At 50.9% G+C, this 11,411-nt stretch overlaps 1 protein-coding gene across 2 annotated transcripts; it reads right to left on the bottom strand.

Annotated features, from left to right (window-relative positions):
• Positions 1-607: 607 nt before the first annotated feature.
• On the bottom strand, positions 608-11,399 carry HAGH (hydroxyacylglutathione hydrolase). 2 transcript variants are annotated; one of them, XM_065850505.2, is made up of 9 exons: positions 11,273-11,399; positions 7,420-7,601; positions 7,160-7,224; positions 6,185-6,302; positions 5,023-5,131; positions 4,006-4,109; positions 3,442-3,543; positions 2,958-3,037; positions 608-2,420 (listed from the first exon to the last, which is right to left on the bottom strand). In XM_065850505.2, exons 2-9 carry the CDS (start codon positions 7,522-7,524, stop codon positions 2,321-2,323), a joined length of 783 nt encoding a protein of 260 aa, XP_065706577.1. In that variant the 5' UTR covers positions 7,525-7,601; positions 11,273-11,399; the 3' UTR covers positions 608-2,320. The 2 variants fall into 2 exon arrangements, with proteins under 2 accessions (XP_065706577.1, XP_065706576.1); XM_065850504.2 differs by lacking the exon at positions 11,273-11,399 and adding an exon at positions 11,157-11,266.
• Between the last annotated feature and the right edge of the window lie 12 nt (positions 11,400-11,411).

Here is an 11,411-nt window from a genome sequence, read left to right as displayed (position 1 = left end):
AAGTCGCAGCCTGGGGTGTAAAACCAGCCACTTCTCCCACCAACAATCAGCTAAAATGAGGGGGACACGGCTCTCCCATCCTTGGCTGGGGTGCTGGGGGACATGGTTCTTCAGTCTCTGGGAGGGTTGAGGGGTGCCGGCCCCCACCCAGCGTTGGGAACACCAGTGACATAAGATGGTACAGGCAAGTCCAGGACACAGGAAGGGCCCCAGGAAGGGCTTGTGCATGACCCAGCCAGAGCTGCAGGGCCAGCTCCGAACCACCCAAGCCCAAAAAGCACAAGGGTAGAACCCCTGGTGCCTCTCCCGGCTCAGCACGAGTCCCAGCTCAGGGCTGACTGCGGTCCCAAAATGCCACTGGTGAAGGAGGGAGCAGCCCGAGCCAAGAGAAGCTATGAACATCCTCTATTCTTCTTCAAAATGGAAAAATATAAATGACAGGACCTTGACTAAAGCTTCAGAGGTTCCCAAAATGTCACCCGCTCCCCCCAGGACTGGGTAGGAAGATGCTTCCAGTTGGTTGACTTCAATTGCTAGTACAACAAAATATATACATAAAAACCACAAGTTAAAGAAACCCCTTTCTCCCGGACTGCCCCACCAATGCTCGGTTTACAGCTGTTATTTATTTGCTCATTTGTCAAACAGCCATCTGTACAGTCACGCTCCGTAGCAGCACAGCGTTCAAGATAAGCAGCCAGTAAAGTTTTAGGTACCACTTTTTTTTTTTTTTTTCCTGAACTACATAAAATTTACTTTTTGAAAGCAAATAAATGGTGCCATAGCAAATCCCGCTCAGGCACTGCCGTTCAGCATGTGGGCGAGCGCAGCAGACAAACATCACACCGGTGACACTGCAGCAGGGGCGACCCCATCGGGGCATCACTCACCAACAGGCACCAGGGAAGAAACTGCAACTAAAATCCTGCAAATCTTTTGTTCGCTTTGGCTGTGAAACGTTTTGTTTCAAAACTTCTCCTATTTGAGCAGATCTGCAGTATCCAGCCCAGACCAAGAAATAAGGATGAAAATATAATTAGGAGGAAGATGCATTAAAGACGCAGACGCCAAGCCCGCATGGCTGGTCCTGCCACCCTTCGCTCACATTTCTTGTTCCAAGACATGGAGCTGGAGGATGGGAAGTGCAGGAGGGGGGTGATCCACTCATTGCAAACCTGGATTTATTTTCCCCCAAAGTCCATCCACTTTGACACATTATTCCCCCTCAGAGACAGCCGAGGTGAAGGTCCCACCCTGTAGTTTTCAAGCTGGCTGCAGAGCAGGTCATACAGCACTGCCCAAACAACAGAGATGGATTTTAAACCCCATGGACCAACCAAGAAAGTCTCCCAGACCCAGCACAGCTGTTCTCTCGCTGGAGAACGGCACCCAGTCAATAAATGCTCATTTGCCACCTTACTCACAGCAAGGTACAAAGCAGCTGCTCTGGCTATGGGCAGGGTCTACTGGAGGTGTCATCGCTGCTCAGCTGTTTGGTCACTAGGTAAGTGTCTTTTTCCCAGGATTTTGAAGCAGCAGACAAATCCTTTCTGTGTAACACACAGATCACGCTGAAGAGCAGTCAGCAGGTATATGCAAACAGGCTTAAGAGTGAAAGGGTATAAGCAACAGTGCAATCTCTGAGCCAGCATCATGCTGCCTGGAAAAGTTCCTGCAGTCGACAATGGGGAACATCAGAGAGGAGAAAAGCTGAAGAGTCCCCATGTGCCACCCCAGAGCCATGTCACCCTGTGCACTGCACAAACTGAGCCCTGAACTGGTGGGAGAGCAAGTCTGGTACTGGGAGCTGGGTTTAGTGGAGCCAAAAGCAACAGATTCTGAAGCGACAGACTTGGAAGCACTTAAGTAGCAGCGCAGAAGAAAAGTTCAAATCTTCACCTGGCAATATCATTACTGCATTCTATCTCTGTTTTAAATAAAGACATCTTGGGCCCTGGTCCCACCATCTACAATTCACATCAGGCTCCTACAAAACCAACAGGAGCTTTTTCCTTGACGCCAACGTTTGACCTTTCCCCACCCAACTCTGAGCCACGTACCAACACTTGTACAATGATCTGCATGTGACACACGCGACAGTTTGAGAGCCAGCAATAGAAGGATAAATATTCTTCATCATAATATAAATATGCTGTAGAACATCTCAACAAGGGCAAAGTGCTTTTTTTTTTCCTTAATTAAAACAAAATAAAAACCTAAGTATGAACTGTCTCAACCACAACAGAAAGTTCAACTCCTAAAACATCTGAATAGTCTAAATTACACTTAAACTGACATTAAAGTGATCCAGGCAGAGGGCTCAGTCCTTGGGGACTCGGAAGTTGTCCTTCTCTTTCCTGATGGCCCCCATGGTTCGGATGGGGTCGGTCTCCCCGGCGTGCTGCTGAACTGTCTTCTCCCTGCCAGGAGGGAACAGCAGGGACAGCAAATTCAAAGACCGCACGATAAAATCTCACGTATGAAGTCACTACTATCACGTTTCGCCTGCATCAAGGGGGAATGCTGCACTCGAGATCAAAGACTCGGGGATTTGGCACAGGCTTATCAGCTCCCTTGGTTTAAACACTCATTGGCAAGAGGAAATTGTGAACACTCATGCCTTGAACAGGATCTTTTGCTATGCCCATCTGCCAAACTCTGCACAATGAAGGAACACAATACACAACGAAGCTTGTTCTGCCTCCTTAATCAGGGACGCTCCACACAACCCTTCCAGATTCATTGCAGCGAGTTTCTGCCAGCACAGCAACTACATTTTATCATACTTGTTCTTAGAAGGCAGATGTTTTAAGGAGGGTCTCGAAGGCATCACAACAGGTATCTGTGAGGCAGGAGAGTAATTCCTGCTTACGGCTCTTTTTGCAGATCTCTTCCCACATCCCCCTCCAAACACAAGGCACGGAAGGACCATTCCCACACCCGCACCTGCTCCGTACCTCACACGCATGAAGGGGTTGTAGGTAAACTCTTCTGCGATGGTGGAAGGTATGGTTGGCTCACCACTGTCATACTTCGCCTGTAACCACGGAGAGATTTCTGCTTAATGAGGAATGTTATGGTGAACAAGAAATGTCCTGTGCATTAACCATGCAGGGTTAGTGCTGCACCAAACTGCCCGAGCTGCTCCTCAGGCCAGGCCACATGCACAGACAGACAGACAAGCACTGAGGTGCACAGGGAGAGACCTGGGACAGAGCTGAGCCTCCCAGACACAGAGACCAGCCTGTAATTGTACCAAGGAGTTTCCAGGGAGGATCACAAACCCTGTTTCCCAATGCATTGCTGCTCTGGACACATACTGTGGCTCCTGCCTCTTAACTCCCTTCCCCACAAGGTTGTCCTCTCTCCTCTGCCTCCTTGGAGAGGCTCTGCCTCTGTGAGAGCATCCAGCGAGTCTAGGGGACAGAGGAGCCAGCTTACCTTGGCCCAAGCCAGCTTCTCCTGGATGGAGATGTTATTGGGTTCAACGTGTCGAGCAAACTTGAGATTGTTGATGGTGTATTCGTGACCACAGTAAACTCTCTAGGAAGAGACAGGGAGAGTGATACGGGTAACTCTGGGGGTCCAGAGGTCGAGAACTATCAGGGAGTACCAGGTACCATCATCAACGTTACAGCACAGCAGGAACAAGAACCAGCCCTCCAGGACACACGACACCCCGCACTGCAGACATGCCCAGGCAAAGTGCCAGCAGTCACCAGCCCGTGCTATCTGCCGTTTTAATGACAAGCCTGACGGAAAAGCTCAGGTGCCCCAGCTCACTAGCCTTGGTTTTAACAACCAGCCCCATGTCTTTCCGCACAAAACACAAATGTATTGTTGCCTTCCCAGACAACTCCAGCATGAAAGGCAACTTCTGATGTAAGCATTCACACATGAGAAATTCTCCCTTTGAACAGCAATACTACTAGGAAAACAGTTTATTTGATGTCTGTAGTAGTTTCTGGCCAGTCAACTTACTAGCATGGAAGGAGAGTTTCATACCGTTTCGGGCTCCAAGCTGCCCAAAATCTCAATCAGCGCTCTGTACATTTCTTCCGGGGTTCCCTCGAAGAACTTCCCACAACCAGCCACAAACAGTGTGTCACCTGCAGGAGAGGGGTGACAGGGCATCAGGACCAGACAAGGCTCCTCGCAGCAAAGCATCAGCACAGGGTCCCCAAGGGCTCAGTCCTGTCACTGCTGTCCCCACTGCAGCTCGGCGGGAGGCACAGGGACAGCCAGGCCACACTGCTGCCCCATGGGCTCAGCGCTACACAAACCCACGGGACAAACACAACTTCTCAGGTGGGAAACGCCACAGCCTAGCCAGGCAAACCATGCTAGCGCTGTCCCCTCCTGTCCCTTCTAGAGGGGACAAGGAACATTTGTTCTCTTTGCTGTTAAGTTGAACACAGCCAAATCACCTCTGCATTTTTCTCCCCACTGCTCTCTAAAATCTTATTTAAGCCATTACTTCTTCGACGCAGCAGCTGGTGCAAGCTCTGGGGAATACCTGTCAGGAGAGGGATGACATGGCAGTCTGGGGACACCAGGCACAGTCCCAGGGAGGCCTGATCTTCAAAACAGAATGCAGAACCTGGCTACCAGAGATGGAGCACCAGCCCTCTCTTACTCCCCTATTTTCTCTTCCCTCAGTTTTGTTACAGACATGAGTACAGATGTATGGAAAGGCAACAGGTTTTGGAATCAGCCACAGCTTGGCCTGAGGCAATAAACAAACAGCTCTCGTTCCAAGGAAGAAAATGCTGGGTGTAGGACTCATTCAGGGCTCGCTCTTGGTGTTGCTTTCAGGGTGCCCAGCAATGGTTTACAAACCCAGAGGGGTTTCACCAGTTTCATATACAACTACCACTGGGTACAGGGGCAAGAAGTGAACAGTGACCAGCTGCACAGGCAGGGAGGGACGAACGCACACCCAGAGTCAGGAGTACACAGGCAGAGGACAGCTTATTTCTTTGCAATGCACACTGCCGGCAACGTAACCGCCCAACTCCTCACCTGTAAAAACAGCAGGTGGCTCAGAGCTGTTTGGCTTAGTCACATAATAACAGATGTGTCCAGAAGTGTGACACGGCGTACTGAGGCATTTCACGTTAAGAGATCCCACCTGAGAAGAAGGCAGAAGACTAGAGCTTAAGCTACCATTCGTATGGTTAGAAAAGAATTGCAACTATTACAATGGTCTAGTGATCTGACAGGCAAATTCTCACATAGCTGGCCAGTATACATCAGCTCTTCTCCTGGGAGAGTCCAGCAAGAGAGTTTTACAGCAGGGCCTTGGAAGGGAGCTGTTTCCTCCTAGCAGGTGTTGTCACAAAGAGAACTGCCAGATTCTTTCATTTACATGCAGAGTGACTCAGCGTCTGGTTGGCAGCAAGAGCAACCAGATCCAGAGCAAAACAAAATCCTAACAAAGTTAATCAAGTGTAAAAAACTCCAAACAAAAACGAAGCTGAAGGGAAGAAGTGGATAACACGAATTGGGAAGGATTAAACACATTCATGAGGCCAAGAGGATGTTTCTCTCACAGCCCTAATTCGCACACCTTCCCATGTATTTCTGAACTCCCTTCTTTGCTGCTGCCCACCCCGAATCACAAGACTAGCAGTGATATTCATGCCAGTCTGCACATTTCACAGCAGTTTATGTCATCTGCCAGCTCGTCTGTACACAAACAGTGAAGTTCCAACAAGGTTTGGTGCTTTAGCTCTGCTGGTTTAGCTCTGGAAAAGCGATGCAGGCAGCTAGCACTGCTGGCCCACTTTCTTTCCACCGGTAATCCAGCTTTCATTTAGAGAGAACCATTTGCATTTGTTTAGTGCTAATCAGGCTCTAGACAGAGCACAAGCCCTGTCCTTTCCCCGCTGTGTTCTGACCACCCCAGTTAAGGTCCCTGTCAGGGAGCACAGGGACATCCAATACGCCCCAGGCAATGCAGGTGTCTGAACCACCAGTGAAGGATCAGGAACTGAAACAGGACAGAGGGGTTGTGGTTCACAGGGCTGAAAAACGGCCAAACCTGGACTTAAACTATCCAGTACATCCAAGAGATGTTGAAAAGTAAAAGAGCTGCGACCACAATATTAACTCCAGCGGCACCACACAGGTCCAGCACTAAAGCTGCGACACAAACTGGAGATCCCCCAGCTGAGCCCTTTACCTTGAGCGAGGTCAGGTGAGACACTTTCTGTGTCAGGGCTCCGACTCTGCTGTCTCCCCCATACACACGCAACCCCGTTGCCATTTTTACCAGCTTCTCATTTCCTCCAGCATGGTCCCTGGAAGGTCAGAAAAACGGATTTGGACAGGGATGAAGACAAATTTCTCATATCTCACATTGCAATGGTAACCTCCACGTGATCATTTCTGATCAACTCTTCTCCCAGTATATGTAACGCTGTCCTCATATCATAGGATATACCACATCAACACGAGTGGAGACAATTTCTCCAGTAATTAGGGCAGTGAGAAGGGGGAACAACCCCTCACAAGTCCATACCTAGTTGAGAAACACCAGCCTTAGTGGCTCCCATTCAGCTCATCAGTAACTAGAGCAGTGACAGACTGGAATAACTGGGATATATGTAATTTGGTGTCCCACAGACACTGTGGAACAGGCACACAGATGTCGAAACATCTTGGCATTTGTCTGCGGTGCCAGACAAGGGATGGCTCTCCAGCCACAGAGGTGGCTCCACTGTGACCCACAGGAGAGGTTACTCAGGTTCAGCTCTGCAAAACTGCTAAAGCAAAACATTCATCTCTACATGCCTGCAGAGTTAATCTGCAATCCAGGTAATCCTCCCACAACTGCTGACTGTGAGGAGCACACCTTACAGACATGTCCTGGCAGCTCAGAGTGGGTCTGCTCCCTCCCACCCTCCACACACATTACTTCACTGGCCACCTGGAAGAAGTCAGCTTGTTAAATGTTAAAGGCACTGACACACAGAGCTTGTAGTCTAGACAATGCATGTGGTCAGAGGAAGCCTAAGAAAAATTCCTAAGCTCTGATCCTTCTCCTCATGCTTAAGCTCCTGATTAAAGAAGACCAACTTGATTCAGAAAAGCACCAATTCTTGACTGTTTGTGTTCACGCGGAGGGAAGCGGGATCTCACTGCAGCAGATAGTTACCAGTGATGGTGCGTGGTCAGGACGGTGGTCAGCTTCACGCCGTGCTTTTTGACTGCATCCAAAACCTGCAAGCACAGGGCACAGCAAGAGTGTTACAACTCACGAAATGAGAAGCCCAGTCCATACCTTTGCATGGCCAGAATTTCCTGCCTTTTCCCCAGGCCCAAGTCATCATGTGACTCATTTTCTCATGGATGTGGCAACCTGGAAGGATCTCCCAGGCCTGCAGTGATGGGCACAGGGGCAGCAGATGGCATTACCTTCTGGGGCTGCACAGGATCGACTATGGCAGCCTCCTTCGTTTCCTCATCAATGAGGAGGTACATGTAGTTGTCTGTGAGAGCCGGGAGCAATTCCACCTTCATGTTGGCTTGTGTGACCGTCTTCGACTTCCTCTGCTCGTGCTCTGTGTGCAGGAAGACACTTCGCAGCTGTGCTGGACCTGGGGACCCCGAAACAGCCAGACCTCAGGTTAGTGCAGGGAGGGGAACAAGTGGGACACAGCAGCAGGGCCCCCAGCCCGTGGCCCCAGAGAAGGAAAGGTATGGACAGCCCAAACTGCCTCCTTCAGAGGACAAGGAGACACCACCATGGGACAAAGCCGCAGTGCCCGGCCGTGTCACATTGTGCCCCAAGCGTGGGAGGCTCTTCGTGCCCGAAGGGGGATGGGACACTTTGCTCATGCAGGGAAAGCACTGTACCTTGACTGGAGAGGTGTCAAGGGGCAGGAAAGCAGAAGGGAGAGGGAAGAGCTGGACAAAGGTCAGCCTGCGACAGTGACTTTCGCAAAAAACAAACAAACAAAAAGCACAAAAGGCCATGTTATGGCTAAAAGACAAAAAAAAAAGGGTGAAAGAAAAAAAAATGGAGAAATACAGAAATATAGGCATTGCTACAACAGAAATATGTGGTGTGTTACTTGGGGAAATTGAGTCCTGCCCGGGGCACAGAGCGAAGCCGGGCTCTCAGCACTGTGCATGCACCACGGGCAGGGCTCCCACACATGGGCCGCCGTGACTCAACAACAGCGCTGCCCTGTTTGCTTTGGGTTAAATGTTTAATCAGCTCCAAGAAGCAAAACTAATTCCAGCTGCAAATAACCTGGGCTCCATTGTTCAACCCACAGATACACAATTCTTAAAGAAACAACCAAGCTCTAAGAGGCTCTACTATAAAAAAAATCAATAAAAAGGAAGGGAAACAAAGAGGACAAGGTCTTCCATTGCTGGGACCCTGCAATTCAGGCCTGGGTCCACACACAGGCAGGGAAAATTGTCAGTCTCTACAAAAATCAGTTGTCCTGACACCCAAGGTCCTCATACACCACTGAAGGTGACTGTGCTGCTCTGAACCGCGCTGGCTCAGCCGCGGGTTCATTTTGGACCGACTTTCGCTCAGGTGCTTGGTCACTTCATCAGTGCCAAAGGGAGGGGTCACCATGAGCCTAATCAACCTGCGCCACTCTCCCAAAACAAGCCAGTCCTGCCTGCCCCTGATAAGACCCGGCTTTAGGGAGAAGAGGCTCCACAGGCTGGGCTGCAGCCAACACGGAGAGATCCCTGCAGCTCCAGAGCCCAACACGGCTGCAAAACTGAGATCCAGGTTCTGATGGGGCTGCAAACCCAGCCCCAGGGCAGCTGGAAGGCCCCTCTGGCACAACTGTCCTTACCAGAACTTTCTTTCCTTCTAACTCAATCATCTCGCTTGTGAGAGAAGGGAGGTAAAGAGGGGAGATGGCATTAACATTAACCACAGTGCTGCAAGGAAAACCCCAAGGGTAGGCATGCACTGGGTATTTGGTGGTGAAGGCACATAGTACTGAGAAAAGCGTCTGTACCTGTTTAGTGTTGCTCTGGAGCAGAAGAGTCCTTCCAAAAACAAAACAAAACAAAACAACCCCTTATTATTCCTTGATGTGAAAAAAAAAGAAAAAAAAGAAAAAAAAAATCAATTGCTCTTTAACCACTCCCTAACACAAAGTGTTTTCGGATGTGATCAGTCACAAGAGCTTTATACACTGCATGCTTGTTTGCATAGCAGACACTAACTGGAAACAAAATAAAACAAAAAACACAAACAAAAGAAAATACAACCTTAACTTCAAGGCAAAGGAATTATTCACATACTTAAAAAGCTTTCTTCCTACGAACCGAATCGAACCTTGGCCATGATCCCCAAGTCTCTTTGCAGGTTCAATTCACAATTCTTGCAAAACAAACAAACAAGCTACACCACATAAGGAAATGTTTTCTAAAATGTAATTTAAACAAAGGAATGAGAAAACATCCACAAAGTATGAAACGCATTCTGAATTCCCATCTGCAGCTACACTGCACCTTCCCAGCCCGCTCAGCGAGCAGACCAGAAGTGCTCTCACGAGAAGGGCATTCTTGGCCCCATTCTGCTCAAGAAAACTCCCCAAGAAACACGTAACCCCTGCCCTGGCCCAGTACTGACACAGCTTGGCTCAGCATCGCTGTAACACACGCAGGTCTGCTCCAAAATTAATGCTCAATGACTTCATTTTTGCTCGGTTTTGTACCGCATCCCTCCCAACTTCATGCCTGAAGCAGAGAGGACTGGGGAGAGCAGAACAGCAGCCGCCTTTGAATCACACACCTTGCATTTCTGAAACGGTTTGTTAGTACAGCTCGGGTTGCCAAGAGGAAAGGGGTTGCAGATGGGAAGTGTTAATGTTATCACATAAATATACACAGGCTGGAGACCAAAGCCGAGCAGGCAGTTTAACAGCAGGTTCCCTCAGAAGAGGGGTGCTTCGTTCATTTGCTTCATAGCATTTTGTTTCACTTTTTTATTATAGAAAAGAGTGGAAAATTTCTATGTCAAACATGGCTGTCACTCAAAAATGACTGCACATAAACACTCAGATGAACGTCCCTGCATTGCCTCATAAGAAGAAACACTACATTCACTTTGTACACACTCTGCACACAGATGTTTTCTGGATACCCAGCGAGTTTGTGGCTGCGCATGATACCAAACGAGTTGGTTCCAGAAACCTCAGGCAACTCCAACTCCGGCTTGACTTGCCCACCTGGCACAGGCTGCTGGTGGCAAATCCAGGTCCAGCCGGACAGCAAAGCCGGGTCCAGCGGGGCGGGCAGGGCACCCATGGGTGGAGCAGAGCCTGCGTGGAAGGCGCAGCACCCACCCTACAACCTGGGGAACTCAGGAGCTGCTGGTTACTCGGTTTGACACACTTGTTGCCAAGACAGCATCAGGGCTTCCAAGTCTGGCAGTTAACTCCAGTGGATTCTCACTCGTTAAGGCCAGGTCTTAAAATCAGAGTGATGCAAAGGGCCTCTGGCAACACTTCCCAGAGACACCAGTGAGGCTAAAGCCCAAACTCTAGTTCAAGGAGATGCTTTCAGAGTTTAGGCCCTAAATCTAAACAGAGAGTTTTGACAGTTTTAGTTGGTTTGGGGTTTTTTTTTATGTTGCCACTCTAGTCTGCCATCCATCAAATCCAGTTTAAATGCCAGTCCCCATCCCCCAAGCCCTCCTCCCAGAGCAACAACCAGCACTTTGGCAGCCCAAAAACTCCACAGGAGCTTCCTAGATAGGTTATCGATCCAAAAAGTCACCGTCAGAGCCAGGATCCAGCTCGGCAGACACTGACCTACTTGGGGCTGTGAGTCAGCTCAAAAACCTCGGCACACCCCTGAGCCGGGAAACGAGAAGCGAAAAATCCGCCATCAACCTCCTGAGCTGGCTGGGGGAGCACCCGCTGCCAACCCCCCAGCAGCCCCGGGCCGGCTGCTCCCTGCGCACCGGCTGTGCGGGGACACAGCTCGTCCCCTCCCCGGGCCCAGCTGCGCGGGGGACACCGCACGTCCCCCGCCCCGGTACTGGCTACAAGGAGGTCCCTGCGCAGCCCCCGGCCCCGCTCCAGCCCCGCTGCCCAGGGACGCGGCCCGGCGGCTCCTCCCAGCTGCATCCCCGGCGCCGGGCGAGCCGCGCCGCCCGCCCCACGTACCGGCTCGGAGCAGGGCCCCAGCTCCCAGCGCCGCCAGGGCGGTGCCGAGGACCCGCCAGCCCCCGCCGAGCATAGTGCGCCGCACCCCGCCCGCTGCCCAGGCCCGGCCCGGTTACCTTCGCTCCCCGCCCTGCGGCCGGCCCCGGGGAGGCGGCGGCCGCCACGGCCCGGCCCCGGCTCCGGCCCGGCGTGCGGCGGGGGCGGTGCTGCGCCCGCCCGGCCCCTTCCTTCGCTCGCCGGGGCTCTCGGCTCGGC

The sequence above is a fragment of the Patagioenas fasciata genome, chromosome 15, assembly GCF_037038585.1.
Source record: "Patagioenas fasciata isolate bPatFas1 chromosome 15, bPatFas1.hap1, whole genome shotgun sequence".
Taxonomy (NCBI): Eukaryota; Metazoa; Chordata; class Aves; order Columbiformes; family Columbidae; genus Patagioenas; species Patagioenas fasciata.
Note: the sequence above shows the minus strand (reverse complement) of the source record. Positions and strands in the feature narration are given on the sequence as shown.